The sequence below is a fragment of the Taudactylus pleione genome, unplaced genomic scaffold (genome assembly GCF_031769625.1).
Source record: "Taudactylus pleione unplaced genomic scaffold, aTauple2 ptg000737l, whole genome shotgun sequence".
In the NCBI taxonomy this organism is placed as follows: domain Eukaryota; kingdom Metazoa; phylum Chordata; class Amphibia; order Anura; family Myobatrachidae; genus Taudactylus; species Taudactylus pleione.
In genome coordinates this window covers 1,829,036-1,853,628 of record NW_028285139.1, presented here as the reverse complement: position 1 = coordinate 1,853,628, position 24,593 = coordinate 1,829,036, and the positions used below count along the sequence as shown (strand labels likewise).

General features: G+C 48.0%; 1 protein-coding gene across 1 annotated transcript; it reads right to left on the bottom strand.

Moving 5' to 3' along the window:
• Window positions 1-4,813: 4,813 nt before the first annotated feature.
• LOC148477209 (metallothionein-like) lies at window positions 4,814-24,449 on the bottom strand (the record flags this gene model as incomplete). Its single annotated transcript, XM_088457062.1, has 3 exons — window positions 4,814-6,140; window positions 11,237-11,302; window positions 24,401-24,449. Coding segments are annotated over 3 exons (207 nt in total), but the record flags the coding sequence as incomplete, so codon positions are not given.
• Between the last annotated feature and the right edge of the window lie 144 nt (window positions 24,450-24,593).

Below are 24,593 nucleotides of genomic sequence, written 5' to 3'. Positions count from 1 at the left end.
GCGCTACTGGGGGCACTGTATAGGGGGTAGCCGCTACTGGGGGCATTGTATAGGGGGCCGCTACTCTACTGGGGGCACTGAATAGGGGGGTGGCCCGTTCTGGGGGGAACAACTACTGGGGGCACTATATAGGGGGGTGGATGCTACTTAGTGGGGTCACTGAATAGAGGGGGTAGCCGCTACTGGGGGAATTGTATAGGGGGGGCGCTACTGGGGGCACTGAATAGGGGGTGGCCTGTTCTGGGGGGAACTACTACTGGTGGCACTATATAAGGGCCACTACTGGGTGGGGCTACTACTGGGGGCACTACTGGGGGGACTACTTCTGGGGCACTATATAAGGGGCACTACTAGGGGCACTGCATAGGGGGGACTACTACTGGGGGCACTGCATAGGGGTGACTACTACTGGGGGCACTATATAAGGGGCACTGCAAAGGGGAGACTACTACTGGGGGCACAATATAAGGGGCAGTGCAAAGGGGGACTACTACTGGGGGCACTATATAAGGGGCTCTACTGGGGACACTGCATAGGGGGGACTACTGGGGGCACTGTATAAAGGGGATGGCCGCTACTAGGGACACTGTATGGGGGGGCGCTACCGGGAGCACTGTATAGAGGAGGTAGCCGCTACTGGGGGCACTCTATACGGTGGGTGCTACTGGGGGCACTGAATAAAGGGGCACAACTGGGGGCAAATGAATAGGGGGGTGGCCCATTCTGGGGGACTACTACTGGGGGCACTATATAAGGGGAACTACTGGGGGGACTACTACTGGGGGCACTATATAAGGGGCACTACTGGGGGCACTGCATAGGGGGTACTACTGGGGGCACTGCATAGGGGGGACTACTGCTGGTGGCATTATATAAGGGGCATTGCAAAGGGGGGACTACAACTGGGGTCACTGCAAAGGGGGTACTACTAGGGGCACTACAAAGGGGGGACTACTGCTGGGGGCACTATATAAGGGGTACTACTGGGGGTACTGCATAGGGGGAACTACCCGGGGCCACCAGGTTGCACTAAGGAGGGGTGAACCGGCCCAGGTCGGAGACGGAGCAGGTCAAAGCCCCCGTGCCAATCAGTAGTGGGATCGCGCCTGTGAATAGTCAGTGCTGAGCAGCCTGGGCAACACAGTGAGACCCAGTCTTTTTGCATTATTATTACACCTCTCTCTATTTATATCCTGACCTTTATTTATTACACTTCTCATGCAGCGTGTTACTGGTGATACTGGTTATTACCACTCTACAGCACATTACACACAACACACAGGAGCAGTCTGGTTTTTGTTGTATTCAATTACAATTATATCACAACTATATCCTGTCACTTATATGTTATTACACTACTGGTACATTATATAACTTGTAATAACAGAATGCAGTGTTTGTTCATATTTCTACATATTCCTCAGTGATACATGGGAACATGTGTTGTTTATTGTAACCAGTAGTGTACATAAATCTTTATTGTAATGCAATAATACATGTGGAACTAGTGACTAAACTACGAACATCTACATTCTTCTATAATAAACATGTCAGATTATTTCCTTTGTCATTTTTTATTTAGTTTCAGATAAATGTCATAAGCTAATTATTGATTAAAAAAAAAAAAAAAACATTTTCTATTTCTTTATTATGTTTAAAGTTAATGTAAGTTATAAATCATGGTGAGCTACGGCGAGTGTGACTGACCCCTACTGGAGAACGAAGTAAAAATCCGGCTTGGTCTGTGTGATGCTGCCTATGGCCAGACGAGGTCGCTCTGCTCTTTGGCAAACGTAATTTTACAGACTTGCTCCTGGCCAGCTGTGGTAGTTGTGTGACCAGTGATGCAGTGGTTACAGATGATCAGCACTAGTGATAATTATTATTATTATTACCAGTTATTTATATAGCGCACACATATTCCGCAGCGCTTTTACAGAGAATATTCGACCATTCACATCAGTCCCTGCCCCAGTGGAGCTTACAATCTATATTCCCTATCACATGTGCACACATACACACACTAGGGGTAATTTTTGTTAGGAGCCAACTAACCTACCAGTATATTTTTGGAGTGTGGGAGGAAACCGGTGATAATATAAATGTCTGTGTCACTGCAGAACATAAAGAGTGTTTACAGCACAGGCTCAGCCATAGGTGACATGGTTACATTCATCCTGAGCAACAACATAATACACAGCACAGGGTCTATCCAGCTAATGTCTCTGCTTCTGTGTGCACTGATAGTCACAGGGACCTGCTTTCTACTGATACAAATTCCCTTGGACACTGGCTGATGACGTCATGGTCAATCTATGGAAGGGGATCTAGCTGCTTCCGATACCAAGTGCAGTGACAGGTGCTGGTGCTCATGTTACTAGATTGCTGTGGGGTGTGCAGTTTTTCCCTAAATTATAACAAGACATAATTATTGCAGAAGTAATAATACCAGCATTATCTTGTAATTCACGTGTATAATAAATTTGCTTTCTCTGTTATTATGTGATATATGAAAGTCCAACATACATTATGGACTTATTGTTTTTTGCTTGTTGTTGAAGCTTTAACATTAGACAGATGCTGTATGCATTATGAAAAACCTTAGATATGAATTAATTGAGCAGCGTTATTAACACCCTACAATTATCCTGTCCTCAGATTCTGAAGGATTAAAGCATATGAGGTGATCAGCAGCAGTTCCCAGTTGGCACGGTGAAGAGTGACTTGGGGGTCATGTGAGATATATATCCATGGGTTGTGCTCCCTATAAATAACAGCCCCAGTGTACCACCCATTGGCCTCAGTGACAGCAGTCCTCAGCTCCCCTAGTGCTGCCATTGAAGTTCCCATGGACTGGATCATATTGTGATCATAAACTTTAAGCACAAAAAAATGTTTCTCTCTAGTAGGGTAAGATTTAATTTCATTTTTTAAGCTTATTTTTTTGTTTAGTTTAATAAATACACTGAGAAGTATCCGGATAGGACCAGAAGATCTGCCTCTCATAAGTATTATTTTTTTTTCATGAATCTTACAATACTGTATTTTTTAAAAAGCAATATACTATAAAAGCGGTATTATATTGGAACTAGTTATTAATGTGTGAAATTTGATCATTCTTTTGTGCTGTAACCTTATGGTATTTAATGGATGTTGAGACTTCATACAGTATAACTGTGAATATGATCTTCTATCTGTTCCCAGGAATGTAGTCACTGTTGCTACAGAGAGAATACAGCATTTGTAGACAAATAATGTAATAACACACTAAGGGGTATATTTACTAAAGCGCAGGTTTTTAGAAGTGTTGTCCATAGCAGCCAATCAGATTCTACTTAACTAGCACCTTCTAGAAGATAATAGCTAGAATCTGATTGGTTGCTATGGACAACATCTCCACTTCTAAATACTCTCACTTTAGTAAATATACCACAAAGGGTAGATAGCCTGCTGTTCTTCCCAGGTACATACCGTGTGCTGCAGTAGTGACCTGACTGTTACCAGAGTTCTCCTGTGTTGCCGCCTATAAATAAGGTTCCTAGCTCTAACTAGAGATGTGACAGAAACAATTGCTGCCAGATAAACTAAGTAGAAACAACTCCAACCACACTTTCACATCTCCCCCTCTACCAGAACCTCCACCTTGGATGTGCCACAGTACAACAACCAAACTGAGCAGCAGCACGCACCTGGGGCCAAACCGATGCTGCAAAGACTAAGATCCTAGGATGTACAAAGAAAATTCATAGGTGTATTTATTTTATCCCTAAATGCTGATGAAAGTAATAAGGTAATGGTTTTACACTTTAAGGGGCCGGTTCATTATGAATTGCAAATGGCCCATGCAATTTATTGAACTGACTCACTATGAGTTACGGCGGCAGGTCCAAATCTACTGAAGCAATTCAGTATTGCCCCAGTATGGGGACAACTGCCCCGAAAATCAGGGGATGTAGTAACCATCCAGGCGGTCGGGAATGCTGGTGCTCAGAATACCGCCACCGGAATCCCGACAGCAATCGCAATCCCGGCTCCAGAATCCTAACTGTAAGTATTAGAGAGAGGGTTAGATATAGGCTAAGTGGGGGAAGGGGGCGGTGTTAAGGTTAGGCTGCGGGGGAGGGATAGCCTGCAGAAAAGGTGGATTTGGGAGAGGGTTAGGGTGCTTACATTCAGGCGTCGAGATGCAGCTGTTGGTATTCAGACCTCTGGCATCCTAACTGCTGAGATCCAGTACCCAACCCGAAAATCAGCTGTCCCGCGAGTTTATTATACTGCTGGGTTCCTATTGGTAGTGTTACTGCACATGCACTAACTGAGTTTATACATGTGCACGATGAGGTCGGGGGAAGCAGAGCCATCTGAACAGATCACTCTTCGCAAACCGGATCTTCTTCCAATAGGAAGAAGAAGGGCCCAGTGGGTTAGTACAACAAGAAGAAGAGCAAATGAAAATGTCATAGGATCAAGGTACCTAACAATACACCTTTATTCCAGTAACCTTAATGGTATTAGTATCTCCAAAAAATTACTATGGGGATATGCTAATATGTTTGTTTTGTTAAACACTGCCTATTAGAACCAACTGTGTATACTAGGGAAGCAGATAGATCCCCTATGACAGTGTTTACCAGCTCCATTGTGAGTGGTTAGTTACACTATAGGTGAGAATGATATAACCTTACTCCTGGTGGTATATGTTACACTAAACAGCTGAATTATCTGCATACTTGTCCTAGGAACTTTCTGGCCAGTTGAACAACTGAATGAATATAAAGAAAGAGGGACATCAGAGAATTTATCATATGCACTTTAATATGAGGATTATATGTGTATCACATGTATAATAAAAATAACAACAATACACGTTTATTCAAGTGACTTTAATACTGTTAATGCCTCCAAAAAATTACTAAGAGGATACCCAATACCATTTGAATGTATAAAAGAACAGAGGTGATTAATGATATGTGTCAGGAACACAATATGATATCTCCACAGTAACCCTATTGAAGATTATATGGGATAACGATCAAAAACGTGAAACACATTAACTACCAGAACATTACACACGGAATAAACACTAACAGCAGAGACTATTATTCTTGTATGGTGTTGTTTGAAAGTGTGGGAACACTATATCTATATATTAAACAGAATATACACCACGAATATCATTAACGAGACTGATTATTGTATGAATATGTAGGAGCGCTGCTTTTTAAGTTCTATTCAGAACTATATCTTAAATCACATACTTTCTATTTTTTCTGTCACTATATTTTAATTTATTTTCGCTTTTTGTGTGTCACGATCTGAGGATAACAGTATTTTACTATTTATTTAATAAAAGTTATATTTTAAATTACGTATTTAGTGCACCATCCTATGACATTTTCATTTGCTCTTCTTGTTGTAATTTCAATTATGTGTCTATGGTAGCACCCCCTTGACAACATTACTTATTAAAAGGGGTCAATTATTGTCTCCGTATTTTGAAGACATATATATCCTGTGCGACTGGAATACCAGTATCTACCCAGTGGGTTAGTACCTGCAGTCATGCAGAGCTTGATGAATAATTGTTCACATACAAGTGTTTGGGGATGTGTAGCACATTGGGACCGTGCTGTAGGCAGGAGATATCCTGCAGAACCTTCATGATGAATGGGTTGGATTTTTTATTTCCAAGGTTTCTGTATGTATAAAAGGGCAAAAGAATAATGAATAGGCCCCTTAATTACAACTTTCCTTAATTCATTGACTTTTGGATTGTAGAACATAATCCCAGTTTAGTTGTTAAATACAACATTGATTGGTTTTCCAACACTAACAGGAATAGTTCATATACATTTTAATAAGAAAAAAGTAAATTTTTATCACTGTATTGGTCATTACATAGATACTGCATACTGTAATAGACATAGATACTACCTAGTGTAATAGTCATTACATAGATACTGCATGATACATCACATTCATTGGAGAACTGAAAGACACAATATACAGATCAGAGTGTAACAGAGCCCATGGTAAGTGTAGAACAGGTCACTTGCAGCAGCTGCAGGTCCCACATCCAGCTGGGCACTCACATCCCTGGGCGCACTTACTGCAGTCATCCGGACAGCAGGAGCAGCAGCCTGCGGAAGAAGAGACTCATCAGATGTAGCAATATAGAGATCTCCATGCATCAGAATGGGAGTTATTCTACCAGATAAACTACCCTTTTACCAAGTCCCAAGATGCTGCTAATGGTGTTGCCAACTTTGATTATTCCTCTATTGAGGCCCAACCGGCCAGCTGTGTCAGGCTGCAGGTTTTTGGCGACTTCAATAAACAAATTGTGTTTCTTGCTATAAAATATTACGGGGCTCGGCGGGGGGAGTGTTTTATTTAATGGGCAAGAATTGAAATAAAAAAAAAAAAATCTATGGAGGGAATTCAATTGTCCGAGATGGGCGCAATGCACCATTACGGGACAGCACGTACGGCACATAGCGCCTGTCGGCATTGCAATTTTTCCTTTGCTCCCATAGAGATGCGAGGAAATAATAAAAGTTGGAATGACCATAACTGGCTGATATGTGCACAGTGACACATTGCATAGAATTCCCCCATGTTTCTTACTGTAAAAGAATATAGATAAATACTACAATTTAATATTTATAATTTGCATCTGCATAAGGTATAAGAGTGTCACTATTTCAGTTACTGCCTCAGGCAGGAGGACAAGCCCTGACACTTTCATCCAGCTGTCAATCATCTATTTCAGGGGCGTATTAAGAGAGGAGGGGGCCCCGGAGGGCCAGCAGCGCACTGACCGCAGCATTAGACTCTGGGCAGTAGTCTGTGCCCAGAGCTACTGCGCATGCACAGGTCACCGGGAAAATGCAGCGGCCGGCGATTTCTCCACTGCACATGATGCCGGGAAAATGGCCATGGCAGGCATTTTCCAGGCGTTTAGAGCAGCGCTGCTACTGCAGACGCGGGACTTCCGAGAGGTAAGTATTAAAAAATATGGGTGCAGGGTGTGTGCGGTGTGGGTCCCCCCTGGACCCAGGAGCCCGTGTGCACCGCACACCCTGCACCCATTATAGATGCTCCCCTGATCTATTCATGAAACTGGCAGCCTCACATAACAGTGTTAAAGCGGCAATCCCATGAAACATAACATAGCTCAATGTGGCAGGCTACAAAATGTAGACTGGTACAGTGATTACTTTATTTTCTTTAGTTAGTTTCTTTAGGCTGTTATTAATAATTCATATTTTTCACAGTTTGCACAATGTCATGTGACCACCATGCAACCACAGTCACATGGCACATGATGTAAGTGAGCAGAGGCTTTGGAACACCCCCCTGAGCTCAGTTTGCACTGTCAATTCCTCCCTATATTTGTCTTCCCTCTGCCATTGGAATCAGTATGTTTGACCTTCGGACGTGAGCCCGGCGGTTCAAATCCCGACACCGGCAGCCTGATGGAGGAGGTCCCGACAGCGGAGGTAAGTTTACTATTCCTAACCCTTTCCCCCCCCCTAACCCTAACCCACTTTTAGGGGTGCCTAACCCTAACCTCCCCCCTAATTGCTTAACCCTAACATCCCCCCATTAGTGCCTAAGCCTAACCCCCCCTCCCCGCACCCTAAACCTAGTCCTCCCGGAGGGGGGTGCTTAACCCTAACCTCCCTTCTTAGTGCCTAAACCTAACCCCCCCATTCCCCTAGCCTAACCCTCCCCAGGGCGTTGGATGATCGGCCCGGAGTTCCGACATCGGGATGAACATAGGCGTCGATATGTCAACGCCTATGTTAGATCCCTTGCCAGGATTACACTGTCTGTATTGAGACCGGCAGACTCTTATAACTACATACCCTGCCATCACATGATATGCTGGGAGATTTTGAAAAGAGCTCAGACAAATGATGCATGCTTAAAAATTGCTTAAATTGCTATTTAAAGCGAACAAAAAGTCTACGTGGGATAAAAGTTAACTTGCAGTACATATACTCTTGAAAACGAGAGCACACGATCACAATATTACAAGTTTGGGTGTATATGTTGATGCTCCAAATTCAAAGCAGCACCCTGGAGCTTTAGGTGCATTACAAAAGAGTTGGTTTCAGATTACCAATCTGGGGGTGATTCAATTCAACGCAAATTGAATAGCGCTGGGAGCGAGCTCCCGGAATTATTCAATTCAGTGTGCTGTGTGGTCGGAGAATGCCGGTTACCGCGCCTTAACACCCTTGTGTAACACACATTCTCTGACCAAAGTGCCGGGCGCGCAGCTGTTAGCGCTGCGCTATGCAGAAAAACAGTGGTGCACCCAGCACTTTGGTCGGATTTCTCTTCGCATCCCCAGGGGGGTGCGAGAAGAAATCCTTAGTGCGCCCAAACAGCGCAGTGTATTGCATAGCTTCGGGAGTCCCTCCCGTCGCTATTCAATAGCACATTGAATTGAATTCCATGAGATAAAAGTGCAGGTTTATAGAAGTGGAGATGTTGCCCATAGCAACCAATCAGATTCTAGCTATATTCTTCTAGAAGGTGCTAGATAATTAAGTGAAATCTGATTGGTTGCTATGGGCAACATCTCCCCTTGTAAAAACCCGCACTTTAGAATATATACCCCTATGAGTAGAATACACTTTTGAAGTCTGCATGCGGCAGGATCAACACCTGCAAACCACATTAAAGGCCCAATTCTGAGGTGGGAGCAGTGGCGTAACTAGGGCAGGGCGAGCGGGGTGCTTGCCCTGGGCGCCGTGGGACCGGCGGCGCAGGGGGGGCGCCACCGGCCACGGTATCGGCCCGCCCGCCCTAGTTAGCGCGGGCGGTCAGCGCTACACGTTTACACAGGACCGGCGCTAGGCTTCCAGCGCCGGTCCTGTGCTGCACGCCTGAGCCCGTTCCCTCCCCCTGAGCGCTTGCTTGCCCAATAGCGCCAGGAGGCGGGCTCAGGCTGTGCATAACACACGCATCGCCGCCAGCGCTGGCGGCGATGTGTGTGCTGGCGGCGATGCGTGTGTTAAACAGCAGCCAATGAGAGTCAGATAGACTCTCATTGACTGCTGCAGCACCCACTGCAAGAGCCGGACTTCCGTCCGGCTCCTGCAGTGGGTAATGGGACTGACGTCATGACGCCTGTCCCATTATGCTGAGCGCGCCAGCCTGGGAGGGCAGGAGCGGCGTCGCAGACTGGAGGAGCAGCAGCAGCAGCGTGGATTCAGGTAAGTAAGTTTTTATATATGTATTTTTAAAAACCTGTCAGCACTACTGGGGGCACAACGGGGGTGGCTACCACTGGGGGGACCTCTACTGGGGTGGGGGCACAATGGGGGGGGTGGCTACTACTGGGGGCACCATTATTAGGACCTCTACTGGGGGGTGCTATTACAGGGGGCACTTAATCGGGAGGGGGAACCTCTGCTGGGGACCACTACTTGGGGGGGGGGAACTACTACTGAGGGCATTATAAAAGGGGCCTACTGCTAGGGGCACTGCACTGGGGGGACCACAACTGGGGGCAATAAGAGGAAGGACCACTACAGGGACCACTGGATAGGGGGGTCACTACTGGGAGCCTGCATCAGGGGGACCACTACTGGGGGCACTGCATGGGAGGGGGGGGGACTACTGCTGGGGGCACTATATAAGGGGCTTACTGCTAGGGGCACTGCGGGGACCACTACAGGGGGCACTAGATAGGGGGGATCACTACTGGGTGCCTGCATAAGGGGGACCACTACTGGGAAACCTGCATGGGGGGGGACTACTGCTGGGGGCACTATATAAAGGGCACTGCATAGGAGGTGGGGACTACTACTGGGGGCACTATATAAAGGGCACTGCATAAGGGGATACCACTACTGGGTGCACTGCATTGTGAGGACTGCTACTGGGGGCACTGCATAAGGGGGAACACTACATAGGGCACTGCATTTGGGGGGACCACTACTGGGGGCACTGAGTAAGGGGGACCACTACTGGGGATACTGTATAAGGGGCACTACTATGGGCCTGCATAAGAGGGACCACAACTGCATACTGGGGGTACTGTATACGGGGTACTACTGGGGTAAAGGTGCATATGGATGGGAATGTTCAGCGTGAAAATAAAGGGGTGTGTCATGTTGACACGCCCCATTTTTAAGTGACCATGCCCATTTTTGCCGCACGCGCCTAAGGCGCGCGCACATATCGGGTATTTTTTTTTTTTTTGGGGGGGGGGGTCCATTTTCAAATTTGCCCTGGGCTCCAAATACCCTAGTTACGCCACTGGGTGGGAGTAAAGCAAAAAAGAGCAGGTGACTTTGTACTTTGGCAAAACCATGTTGCACTGCAGGTGAGGCAGGTGTAAAGTGTCCAGAGATTTAGATTTGAGAACAGCGTGTCCAAACTAAAATATACATTGCCGTGTAAATATACAAATGTCCAGCACTTGTGGGCTACATGCAAAAGTATTCAGTATTTACCCTGCATGCAAAATAATAACATTAATTTATTTGCTCCCCTTGCATTGCAACATGATTTTTTCCAGATACCCAGTTATACCCCTTTCAGACATACCGAGAATCCCGGGAATTTGGCCTGCCTCAGCCAACCCTTCAATCGACCAGGGAATTTCCTGGGACATAAGTCCCGGGAAATGACCCTGCTTATGTCTGAATGGTGCTACCCGGGAATTTACTCCCAGGCTGCACCAAGCAGCTTTTACATTGAGTTGGCAGCACAGAGCGTCCTATAGGATGCTCAGCGCTGCTGCTCACCACCCTCCGCGCCGGTGGCTGTGTACAGAGAACCCCAGCCGGACGCCGGGGACACCCACCGGCTGGTCTCTGCCACAGCAAGCCACCCCCACTTCCGCTGGATCACCAGGGCAGATATAAATAATATAATAATAATAATAAAATGGCTGCAGTGATTGGTCGGCAGCCTGCTGCATGATGATGACATCATCATCAGCAGCCGGAGAGGGGATAGGCTAAGAAGGGCAGAGGAGAGGCAGGTAATATTAAAAGCTTATGTCTGAAAGGGATCTACCTGGGAATGTCCCGGGTAGACGCTGTAGTGTGAAAGGGGGATCTCGACCAAATACCCGGGAATTTGCACAGGAGAAATTCCCGGGTCTGAGCAGGAAATTTCCCGGGTCCTATGTCTGAAAGGGGTATTACTTATTTTTTGTTTTGCTCCCAACTCAGAATCAGCCCCAGTGTCTGAATGATTGTACACTTACTTTTCTTGCATGATGCACATTTGCAATTTTGACAAGTGCAGGAATCTCTGCAGGAACAGGGGGCACCTGGGAGACAAACAGAAACATCATTACAGAGACTTATAGCAAAACGGTTCACAACAAATGTATTGTATTTCCTTATAGTTGCAACAGATTGCCCATCACTACAGAAATATACATGGTGGTTGATCGTGTACAATAAATACAGCACTCCCACCTTATGACATCAAGCTTAAAGAACAAGTAAAAGCCTCTAACATTAGTATACAGCAAAGCATGTTTGCACAATTGATAAACCAGCCCTTATGTCACTAATATTTATTAAGGAATAGAGGGCCTGATTCAGACCCGCTCGCGAGCGCTATGTGCTCGCAAGCCGGCTCCGTCGTGCGCATGTGTGAGACCCAGATTGCGACTGGCAAACCGTCGCTCCGGGTCTCGTACCAAAGGGGGCGTGCTGTCGATGTTGAGTTACAGCACACCCCCTTTGGTGGGCAGGCCGGGGGCTTGTCTGCCCAGACGGAGGCATACCCATGGGAACGCCTACCGTCTGGGGCCGGCCCCACTGACATCACAACTGATGTCAGTGGGAGTGCTTTCGGCTCTGTTAGAGCCGAAAGCACTCTGGGGCTTGCGGCAACGAGACCCTACCACAAGGGTCTCGTCGAAAGCCCGATGGTCGCGATGGTCTTGACCATCGCGACCATCTTCCTGCCCGCTCGCTATAGCTGTGATTATTTCTAGAAATGGTGATGAAATTTGCCTAAAAACAGAAAGCTCCTTGAAAACTACAGAGATGAAGTTTAGACTTGGAGAGGAGTTTGATCGATATCGACCAGGTTGGAGTGCATGGACGGGCGATGGTCATTATCCTTATCGACCATCTGTGGCCGCGCATCGTCCGTTGTTTGGGGGTTGAAAAGGGCCAAAAAATGGACGATATGAAAAATAACAATATGATCAATATCGTTATCATTCATGTCGTCCTGCAAAGTCGTACCGTGTGTACGCTGCTTAACAGTAACTGAACCTCCCTCCACAGACTAACCCCTCCCCTAGTGCCTAACCCTAACCGCTAAACCTAACCCTCTTCCTAACCCTAATACTTACAGTTCTGATGCTAGCGGTCGTGATTCTGGCGCCGGGATTCTGAGTACAGGCATCCAGCCCACTGGGATAAAAACTACATCCCTGTTCTAATATAACCAATGATCTGTAGAAAAATAATGTGTCCTGACTACCCCTTAAAATACATTTTTAGACCATTTCAAGGGCCGAATTCAATTAGGTGTCGAAAAGTCGCGTTTGTTGAAAAACGTTTGCCGATGTGATCTTTTCGCGCATACCAGCGTATCGCGCTATTCAATTACCGGAGTTTTTGCACGTGCGAAAACTCCATAGGCGGTAACCGGCGAAAAGTTTTCACCACCTTTTCGGACCCGATTCAGAACCCTTTGGACACCCCCGCCCTCCCCCCCCTAATGACTAATGAGCTTAATTCCCCCTAATAATGACATGTCATTTTTGGGGTGAACATTTTAAAAGTGTTGGAAAATGGGTTTAAAGTACTGGGTCAGATATTTTGGGGGGCTGTATTGATGGGACAGGTGTTTTTAGGTTTGCAGGTGGCTGCAGCAGGTGTATATATATATTTTTTTTTTTTTTTTTAAACTGCACTTTATAGCCACAAAAATATATTAACACCCATTTTAATGTACCCCCAATTTAACTACAACATTTTATTTTTTTCCAAAAGAAACTGCTTTATGTAATTTTTCAACACTTATGCCAGTGGAGGCTAGAGAGGTGAGGCTGCAGCACAGTCCAAAATTCAAATAGGGGAGCCACACAAACAGCCACCCCATACGCTGCCAAACATCACCGTCAGGAACTTACTGGCAGTTGGTGTGACTCCCCTATTTGAATTTTGCACTGCCTCTGGAGCCAACACTGACTTATGCAGATATACATATAACAGCCATTTGACTCAATTTAAGAACCCAAAATACTTTTATTAGGGCTATTAATACACTTCTATATTGATTTTGAGCGTCAGTTAGGCTTTTATGGGGTATAATAGCATAATTTGGCTAATAAAAACATGCCAGTTGTCAGCTCAATAATTGGTTCAGTTATGGGGGATAGGTATGTAGAGGTGTAATACCCCTTTTACACTAAAGTTCCAGGTCTGACCTGGGATTTGGAACACTCAGATCTAAGGGACTGATTCAGACCCGGTCGCGAGCGCTGAGCGCTCGCAACCGGGTCGATGGTGGTCCAGAGCGCATGCGCACGACGGAGCCGGCTCCGTCGCACGCGTGTGCGAGACCCAGATAGCGACGGGCAAGCCGTCGCACCAGGTCTCGCAACAAATGGGGCGTGCTGTCGATGTTGAATGACAGCACGCCCCCTTTGGTGGGCGGACCGAGGGCGTGGCTGCCCAGACGGAGGCATTCCCACCCACAGCTATACGAGCGGCCAGGAGGCCGTTCTAAAGAAAAAATAGCCCGGCCCTGATTCAGAGCGAGCGCTCTGTCAGAGCGTCCGGCTCTGAATCAGGGCTTAAGATTGTGCAGAGACAGTGAGCTGTATAGATAGGAACAGGCTGAGTGCAGAGACAGTGAGCTGTATAGATTGGAACAGGCTGAGTGCAGAGACAGTGAGCTGTATAGATTGGAACAGGCTGAGTGCAGAGACAGTGAGCTGTATAGATTGGAACAGGCCGAGTGCAGAGACAGTGAGCTGTATAGATTGGAACAGGCCGAGTGCAGACACAGTGAGCTGTATAGATTGGTACAGGCCGAGTGCAGAGACAGTGAGCTGTATAGATTGGAACAGGCTGAGTGCAGAGACAGTGAGCTGTATAGATTGGTACAGGCTCAGGCACACACGGAGTGGGGTTCCTGAGTACCCATAACCCCCCCTGCCTGCCGATCACTAAGTGTAGTGTAGACCGCAGTGAGTGCGGTCCGTACTATACACTAACAAACACGCCGCCGGCACCGGGTAGTGCGCTCGTACTAACCAGCGGCAGTGTGTTTATTTTAGCAGCCAATGAGAGTCAGACAGACTCTAATTGGCTGCTGCCAATGAGAGTCAGACAGACTCTCACTGGCTGCTGCGTCCACGGAGGGCTCCCCCCGCAGCAAGTGATGGGACGTCTCTGCCATAGTGCAGAGCGGGCCGGGAGGAGCGGACATCGGCGGTTCAGGTTATGTTTTTTTGTTTGTGTGTGTGTATATGTAAGGGGCACTGACGCTGGCACTGCATAGGGGGAGGCACTACTGGGGGCACTGTATAGAGGGGGTAGCCGCTACTGGGGGCATTGTATAGGGGGACACTACTGGGGGCACTGAATAGGGGGGTGGCCCGTTCTGGGCGAAACAACTACTGGGGGCACTATATAGGGGGGTGGACGCTACTTAGCGGGGGCACTGTATAGAGGGGGTAGCCGCTACTGGGGAAATTGTATAGGGGGGCTGCTACTGGGGGCACTGAATAGGGGGGTGGCCCGTTCTGGGGGGAACTACTACTGGGGGCACTATATAAGGGGCACTACTGGGTGGGGCTACTACTGGAGGGACTACTGCTTGGGGCACTATATAAGGGGCACTACTAGGGGCACTGCATAGGGGTGACTACTACTGGGGGCACTGCATAGGGGTGACTACTACTGGGGGCACTATATAAGGGGCACTGCAAAGGGGAGACTACTACTGGGGCACTATATAAGGGGCACTGCAAAGGGGGACTACTATTGTGGGCACTATATAAGGGGCTCTACAGGGGGCACTGCATAGGGGGGACTACTGGGGGGACTGTATAGAGGGGGTGGCCGCTACTAGGGGCACTGTATGGGGGGGCGCTACCGGGGGCACTGTATAGAGGAGGTAGCCGCTACTGGGGGCACTCTATACAGGGGGCACTACTGAGATCACTGAATAGGGGGGCACAACTGGGGGCACATGAATAGGGTGGTGGCCCATTCTGGGGGACTACTACTGGGGGCACTATATAAGGGGAACTACTGGGGGGACTACTACTGGGTGCACTATATAAGGGGCACTGCATAGGGGGGACTACTACTGGTGGCATTATATAAGGGGCATTGCAAAGGGGGGACTACAACTGGGGTCACTGCAAAGGGGGTACTACTAGGGGCACTACAAAGGGGGGACTACTGCTGGGGGCACTATATAAGGGGCACTACTGGGGGTACTGCATAGGGGGGACTACTACTGCGGGCTCTATATAAGGGGTACTACTGGGGCCACTGCATAAGGGGGACTACTACTCATGCATGCCTACCCTCCCGGTTTTCGCGGGAGGCTCCCGATTTTTCGGGTAACCCCCCGCACCCCCGGAAGGGTAGGCATTTCTCCCGCTTTCTGCCCACTTCCTAGTGAAGTGGGCAGAATGCGGAGAACTTCCGCAGCACTCGCGGGTCTCTGTGTAGGGGGCGGGGCTTAATGACGCGATTCTGCGGGAATCGCGTCATTTAGCCCCACCCCTTATGCAAATCTACGCCAATCGCGGCAATTTGCAACGAAGGGGGCGGGGCCTAATGATGCAAGATGTCAGGCCCCGCCCCCATCACGACCCGATCTTTCTCCTCTCTCCAAGTCTCCCGCAAAAGAGTACTACAATGTAGGCAAGTATGCTACTACTGGGGGCACTGAAAAGGGGGGACTACTACTGGGGGCACTATAAAAGGGGCACTACTGGGGGTACTGCATAAGGGGGACTCCTACTGGGGGCACTATATAAGGGGTACTACTGGGTCCACTGCATAAGGGGGACTTCTAGTGGGGGCACTGCAAAGGGGGGACCACTACTGGGGGAGAGGGGTCTTTAATAAGTCATGCTGGCTGTATTTATTTGCCTGCTGCATTCATGTTTCTAATACCCCTTTTACACCAAAGTTCCGGGTCTGACTCGGGATTTGGAACACTTTTCCAAACTGGATCAGACCCAAGACAGACCCCGTTTTAGACTGCGGCGCCGACCCGGGCACCGTTCACACCGGAGCCGGGTCAGCACTGACCCGGCTCTCCGGCGCAGGTGAGCAACGCTTCTTACCCTCCCTCCCCCTTCCATGACCTTCTTACCTTACTCTGAAGCGGGCCGGAGGCACGGAGGGCGGGCGGGGTGCGCTGCTCCGTTCTGGCCGGCCCGGCAGTGGACGCTTGGAGATGATGTCATCTCAAAGCGCCACTGAAGCCGGCCAATCAGGCGGCATGCGGCGCGTCCCAGGTCTTCGTGACCTGGGTCACACTGTTTACACTGCGGGAATGACCCGTGCTCAACCCTGAAATCCAGCTGAGTCGGATCCCCAGGTCACTGGACCCGGGTTGATCCGTTTCCACTGGCAAAAATCCTGGGTTGATGCGCGTTCACGTGGATTTTTAAGTCAGGGTAAAAGGGGTATAAGTGATAGAGGTGTGTGTGTCTGTCTGTGTGTGTCTGTGTCAGTCAGTGTGTGTGTACCCTGTCATAAGCTGAGTGGTATATTTTACTGTAGTAGTCCTAAATCCTGTGTAAGCTGTTTCTATCTATCTATCTTTTTATTTATGGCTAGATGTTTTTTCATTGTTTCGATAACCAAGGATTTGGAAACCTCCCTTTGAAAATCCTGCGTTTGCCACTGAGGCTGAGTGCAGAGACAGTGAGGGGATGCAGTCAGGAAGCTGACAGTCGAAATGCCGACCGCCAGCTTCCCGACTGTCAAATCCCGCCACGGTACTAATGACAGGCGTCGAAATACCGACGCCTGTCCTTAGACCTACGCCGGGAGCCCGATGCCCACCATACCGAACGAAGGTAAGCCGGGCCCCGGGTGGAAAGGGGGAGGGGGTTAGGGTTTAGGGCTTTTTAGGGTTAAGCACCCCCCTGGGAGGGTTAGGTTTACGCTAGGGGAAGGGGGGGTTAGGGTTAGGCACTCCCGGGGGAGGTTAGGGTTAGGCACCCCCACGGGAGACTTAGGCTGCGGGGAATGGAGGAGGTTAGGTTTAGGCACTAGGGAGGGAGGTTAGGGTTAGGCACCCCTAAAGGAGGGTTAGGGAGTGGAGCAGGGTTAGTAAATACTTACCTTTGGAGTGCAGAGACAATGAGCTATATAGCCAATGATTCCAGGCTGAGTGCAGAGACAGTGAGCTGTATGATTATAGGCTGAGTGCAGACACTGTGCTCTATGTATAACTTGGAGTTTGGGTGCAGATCATTCAGTCATAGTCACACCCCAATACAGACGTCACTGTGCACTCAGCACAAAATCTCTGTAACTCATCATTCTGAGAAACATAAAAAAGAGCCACAAAGTACGATAAGCTTGAAGCTTAGTTTTTGTTATTATTATTATTATTATTATTATTATTATTATTTTTTGTGATAATACAATTTATTTATGATCTCATACATATTACAAATTACAAAGTAAACCCCAAAGGGAAAAATGACCTGACATTAAAATTCCTGTATATCCCATTTTGTAAATATATATTTACTGCAAAGTCTGGTAACACTTACTGACTGTATTTTATTTACTGACACTATTATGATAGTCTTCTTAAACTAAATGTGTGTATATATGTAAGTCTGTCCTACATTTATGTACAGCGGTAGCCAGAGTACTCACCGTCCCTAAAACAGCTGCCATTGCCAGGAAGACAGGACAGATCTTATTTATTGTATTCATTAACAGGTGCCATAGGGCTGTGTACAAAAATCTGTGAGTCTGCGAATTGAATTGCCCCCTTTGTCTCTGTTTATTTTTTTTTCAATAAGACCTGTGAGTGCCGCCTTATCTATGCCATATAGATAGATAGATGGATGGATGGAGGGAGAGAGAGAGAGAGAGAGAGAGAGAGATACAGAAATACATCTGGAGCCAAATGTCGGGGCTACCAACCTTTTTAGTATTATTTTGCTAATTTTCTAAAAAGAAACATAATAAATAACAAGCATTTTTCTTGTAAGTATGAGGGTCACAAACATAGGGGCATATTCAATTGGGTGCGAAAATATCAAAAATCCCGCACCTGCGAGGTTTTTCCTGTAGGTGCGAGATTTCTGCTATTCAATAAGGTGCATGGTTTTTGTTTTTGTGAGCCAGGAGGTTTTTTCCTCGCACCTCCAGAGCAAGTGTGATTTTTCCTAAAATCGCAAATTTTAGGTAAAATCTGTGGGACTTGCTCTGGTACCCCGACGACACCCCCACCCCCCTTAGGACTAATTAAGCAATTGGAAGTTTCCAATTAGCTTAACTAGTCCATAATTACTTACCTTCTGCAGCGCTGTCTTCTGCATTCAGAGTCGGGAGACTGCTCTTCTGCAGCAGGGTCAGTATGTCAGTGTGTGTGGTGTATGTAAGTGTGTATGTGTGTCCCCTGGAATGAGTGCTGGGAGAACTACATCTCCCAGCAGCTCTTGCGCCTCCAACCAGGGTAGAGTTTATTTCCCCTTCATGCTAGGGACCTGGAAGTGACGTGAGTGAGGGCGGAAGTACAGTTCCATGCACATTAAGGCCACCTAGAGAAGAAAGTTGTCCCCACCTAAAGAAGAAAGTTGGCCCCTCGCGGGCTCGGTGCGCTCACCATGCTTCAGGCTCGGTGGCTCGCTACGCTTGCCACATGGTTATATTCCCCCTCTATGCCCACTTGGATGGTAGGGAATGACGCTGGATACTGGCTGATGATGTCAGGCCCTGTCAGGGTCCTCTCCGTGAAGGGGATTTAGACATTACCCTTCCACCAGGCCCTGGAGCCTACCAGCAGCCCCCAGAACTCCCAGAATGCCTCTCTCCAGTGAGAAGATAGAGGGGAGGCAACCAGGAGCAGCGGAGACCACCGGGCAGGTAAGTGAAGAATTGGATACCGCGGGTAATCGGGAGCTCGCATACCCGCGGTATTCCAAAATTGGGCACGAGGGGCGCAAGGTTTTTTCCTCGCTAAACCTCGCGCCCAATTGAATCTGCCCCATAGAGATGTTAAAGCATTTGCTCATGTACGTTCTCTGTGCAGTTTTGCAACATCAATATATTGTTATATTCTTTTTAGTGTTTCTTTATTATTTAATGATCCTCTGCATTGCTTGTCACTGTTTTACCAAAGATAAATGTACACAAGGCTAAAGACGATCCACTCATCTCTACTCATTTATAATAGGGGTGTGCACCGGCCACTTTTCGTGTTTTGTGTTTTGGTTTTGGATCTGGATCTTTCTTCGTGTTTTGGATCTGGATTGGTTTTGCCAAAACCACCCTTCCGTGTTTTGGGTTCTGGGTTTTGTGTTTTGGATCTGTATTTTTTTTTAAAAAAGCATAAAAACAGCTAAAATCACAGAATTTGTTGGTTTCTCTGCTCCTATGCTATTATTAACCTCAATAACCTTAATTTCCACTCATTTCCAGTCTATTCTGAACACCTCACAATAGTGTTTTCATGTCCAAAAGGTTGCACCGAGGTAGCTGGATGACTATGCTAAGCGACACGAGTGGGCGGCACAAACACGTGACCCATCTAGGAGTGACACTGCAGTGGCAGACAGGATGGCAGTTAGAAAAACTAGGCCCCAAACTGTACATAATGCAAAGAAAAAAAAGAAGTGCAAGATGGAATTGTCCTTGGGCCCTCCCACCCACCCTTATGTTGTATAAACAGGACATGCACACTTTAACAAATCAATCATTTCAGCGCCAGGGTCTGCCACACAACTGTGGCTGAAATGATTGGTTCGTTTGGGCCCCCACAAAACAAGCTGGCAATTAATGTGTCCCTGCACAAACTGGCTCTACAGAGGCAAGATGTCATCCTCATCCTCCTCATCCACCGATTCCTCACCCTCTTCAGTGTGTACATCCTCATCCTCACAAAGTATTAACTCGTCCCCACTTGAATCCACCACCACAGGTCCCTCTGTACCTTCTGGAGGCTGGTCTCCCTGGAAGAGCTGATAATTCATTTTGATGAACATCATCTTCTCCACATTCTGTGGAAGCAACCTCCTACGCCTTTCGCTGACAAGGTTCCCGGATGCACTAAACACTCTTTCGGAGCACACACTGGAGGGGGGGCAACTCAGGTAAAATAGAGCCAGCTTGTACAGGGGCCTCCAAATTGCCTCTTTTTCCTGCCAGTACAGGTATGGACTGTCTGACATGCCTACTTGGATGCTGTCACCGATGTAATCCTCCACCATTCTGTCAATGGTGACAGTATCATATGCAGTGACAGTAGACATGTCAGAAATTGTTGCCAGGTCCTTCAGTCCGGACCAGATGTCCAAACTTGGTCCTGCCTGCCCTGCATCACCGCCAGCGGGTTGCTTAGGATACCTAAGTTTTTTCCTGGCAGCCCCAGTTGCGGGAGAAAATGAAGAAGGAGCCGTTGACGTGTCATGTTCCGCTTCAGCTGACAGTGTGTTCACCAGCAGGTCTTTGCACCTCTGCAGGCTTGTGTCGGCCGGAAAGAGAGACACCACATAGGCTTTAAACCTAGGATCAAGCACGGTGGCCAAAATGTAGTGGTCTGATTTCAACAGATTGACCACCCTGGAATCCTGGCAAAGCGAATGAAGGGCTTCATCCACAAGTCCCACATGCCAAGCGGAATCGCTCCGTCTTAGCTCCTCCTTCACTTTCTCCAGCTGCTTCTGCAAAAGCCTGATGAGGGGAATGACCTGACTCAAGCTGGCTGTGTCTGTACTGACTTCACGTGTGGCAAGTTCGAAGGGCTGGAGAACCTTGCACAACACGGAAATCATTCTCCACTGCGCTTGAGTCAGGTGCATACCCCCTCCTTTGCCTATGTCATAGGTGGATGTATAGGCTTGTATGGCCTTTTGCTGCTCCTCCATCCTCTGAAGCATATAGAGGGTTGAGTTCCACCGCGTCACAACCTCTTGCTTCAGGTGATGGCGGGGCAGGTTCAAGAGTGTTTGCTGGCGCTCCAGTCTTCGGCACGCAGTCGCTGAATGGCGAAAGTGGGCAGAAATTTTTCGGGCCACCCAAAGCGTCTCCTGCACGCCCCTGTCGCTTTTCAGAAAATTCTGCACCACCAAGTTTATTGTGTGAGCAAAACATGGGACGTGCTGGAATTTGCCCAGATGTAATGCCCGCACAATATTGGTGGCGTTGTCAGATATCACAAATCCCCAGGAGAGTCTAAGTGGGGTAAACCACTGGGCGATGATTTCCCTCAGTTTCTCTAAGAGGTTGTCGGCGGTGTGCCTCTTACTGAAACCGGTGATACACAGCGTAGCCTGCCTTGTAACGAGCTGGCGTTTCTGAGATGCTGCTACTGGTGACGCTGCTGCTGTTGCTGCGTAAGGTGATACATCTACCCAGTGGGCTGTCACAGTCATATAGTCCTTAGTCTGCCCTGTTCCACTTGTCCACATGTCCGTGGTTAAGTGGACATTGTGTACAACGGCATTTTTCAGGACACTGAGGACACTTTTTCTGACGTTTCTGTACAGTCTCGGTATCGCCTGCCTAGTGAAGTGGAATCTAGACGGGATTTGGAACCGGGGACACACTACCTCCATCAATTGTCTAAATCCCACTGCACTAATGGCGGATACCGGACGCACGTCTAACACCAACATAGCAGTCAAGGCCTCAGTTATACGTTTTGCTTCAGGATGACTGCTGTCGTACTTCATCCTCCTCGCTAAGGACTGTTGGAGGGTCAATTGTTTAGTAAAAGTAGTGGTGTTCCTACTTCCTCTCTGGGATGATGAACGACTCCCAGCAGCAGCAACAGCAGCAGCGGCAGCAGTAGGCGTAGCAATGCAGGATCCTCCAGAGGAATCCCGGATAGGAGAGTCAGTCATGCCAGTGACATGGCCTGCAGGACTACTTCCGATCCTGACTAAGGAGGAAATTGACGAGGAGGGAGTTGACGGTGTGGTTTGCAGGCGCTTGGATACAACAGGACAACGGGATTTAGGTGTCCCTGGACTGCTTACGGTCTTAGCCAAAGTTTCTGAACTTGACAGTAACTTTTTATGAACGCGCTGCAGGTGCCGTATAAGGGAGGATGTTCCTAGGTGGTTGACGTCCCTACCCCTACTTATTTCACCTTTACATATGGTACATATGGCAAGACAGTTGTTGTCCGGATTTGGATAGAAATATTGCCAGACCAAAGAGGTGGAATGTTTGGTCTTCTGCCCAGGCATGACCGTGATGGGCTTTTTCATCCCACGGACAACAACTGTCTCCCCCGGAGCCTGATTTAAACAAACCACATCACCATCAGAATCCTCCTCGCCAACTTCCTCCTCAGCGCCAGCTACACCAGTATCCTCATCCTGTTGTACTTCAACAGTGACATCTTCAATTTGCATATCAGCAAGTGGACTGTGGGTGCTCCTTTCAGCACTTGCAGGGGGCGTGCAAATGGTGGAAAGAGCCACCTCTTCCCGTCCAGTGCTGGGAAGGTCAGGCATCGCAACCACCACCACACTTGGACTCTCCTTGGGGATTTGTGATATCTTCTTAGAAAGCACAGTTCTTCGCTGTGCTTTTGCCAGCTTAACTCTTTTGATTTTTTTAGTGGGAGGAGGGCTTCCATCGTCATGTGAAGCTGAACCACTAGTCATGAACATACTAGGGATCGACCTTAGCCGTTCCTTGCCACTCCGTGTCGTAAATGGCATATTGGCAAGTTTACGTTTCTCTTCAGCTGATTTAAATGTCTTTTTCAAGGTCATTTTCCTGAACTTTGCCATTTGGGATTGTATGTGCCCTCTACTATGACATTGGGCATCGGCCTTGGCAGACGACGTTGATGGCATGTTATCGTCTATGTCATGACTAGTGGCAGCAGCTTCAGCACTAGGAGGAAGTGGTTCTTGATCTTTCTCTATTTTATTTTTATCGGAGAAAGTTTGGTCCTCCATTTATGTTATATCGATTTGATATATACGTGCGGCTAAACACAGAAAATAATTTTTTTTTTGGTTTGGACTGGAGTGTACTTTGGGGGTTACAGCACCCTTTAACGGTCAAGCCAGCCGGCCCTTTACTTATGACACAGGCGCACTCTTGGCACTACTTTGTTGATGCACGTGCGGCTACTGCGCACACAATTCACAAACACAGAAAATAATTTTTTTTTTGGTTTGGACTGGAGTGTACTTTCGGGGGTTACAGCACCCTTAACGGTCAAGCCAGCCGGCCCTTTACTTATGACACAGGCGCACGCTTGGCACTACTTTGTTGATGCACGTGCGGCTACTGCGCACACAATTCACAAACACAGAAAATAATTTTTTTTTGGTTTGGACTGGAGTGTACTTTCGGGGGTTACAGCACCCTTTAACGGTCAAGCCAGCCGGCCCTTTACTTATGACACAGGCGCACGCTTGGCACTACTTTGTTGATGCACGTGCGGCTACTGCGCACACAATTCACAAACACAGAAAATATATTATTTTTTTAGCACTTGGGGGGAGCACCCCTGATGGACAGAGCACCCCCTGGACAACACTACAGCACTCCTTTAGGACTGGGACACTGCACAGGACTTTGGAGTGGACACAGCCCCTATGGAGAACTGACTGCACAACACAGTCCAGCCAGCCCCTATGGACTTTGAAGTAGTGGACACAGCCCCTATTAACAACAGCAGCACAGCACAACACAGCCAGCCCCTATGGACTTTGAAGTAGTGGACAACAGCAGCACTACACTACACTACACTACACAGCCCTAACTCCCACCCTCCCTCTTCACTGTCCACAGCCGAGTGAGAAAATGGCGCCGACGCGGGTACCTTATATAGGATCCAAAACCCGCGAGACTCGGAAGGCGGGATGATGACGTTTTGCCTCGATTTCAGATCCGAGTCAGGCGGGAAAAGTCGAGCCTGACTCGGATCAGACTCGGATCGGGGGGGCTCGGGGGGGTTCGGATTTCAGAAATCCGAACCCGCTCACCCCTAATTTAAAATAGCTTCTTGTATCTATTTTAACTCCATGCTTAATGGAAACGTTTTCGGTGGAATTCGATGAGTGGTAGCCCAGCTGCGCACACTTAGGTCCAGGGCAGTTTATGTGTATGATAGCTCAGCTGTGTGTAACTACCTTGCTTCATAGGTAAATGTGATCCCCTGCCTGCCCTGTACTGCTGCAATGTGATTATGACGTGGGAGAGAGTGTTACCTCCATCTTCGATGTCACAACAGCGGCTGCTCACATGCTCGAAGCCAAGTTACAATGACGTAACCTGGATTCCTATTGGACGGCTAATGACAGTGACTGGTCGGTTAGCTCTCCTCAGTACAGTTACAGCCAGTAGACACTAGATGGCGCTGTTAGCTCAGCACAGAGTTACAGCTAGCAGACAATAGATGGC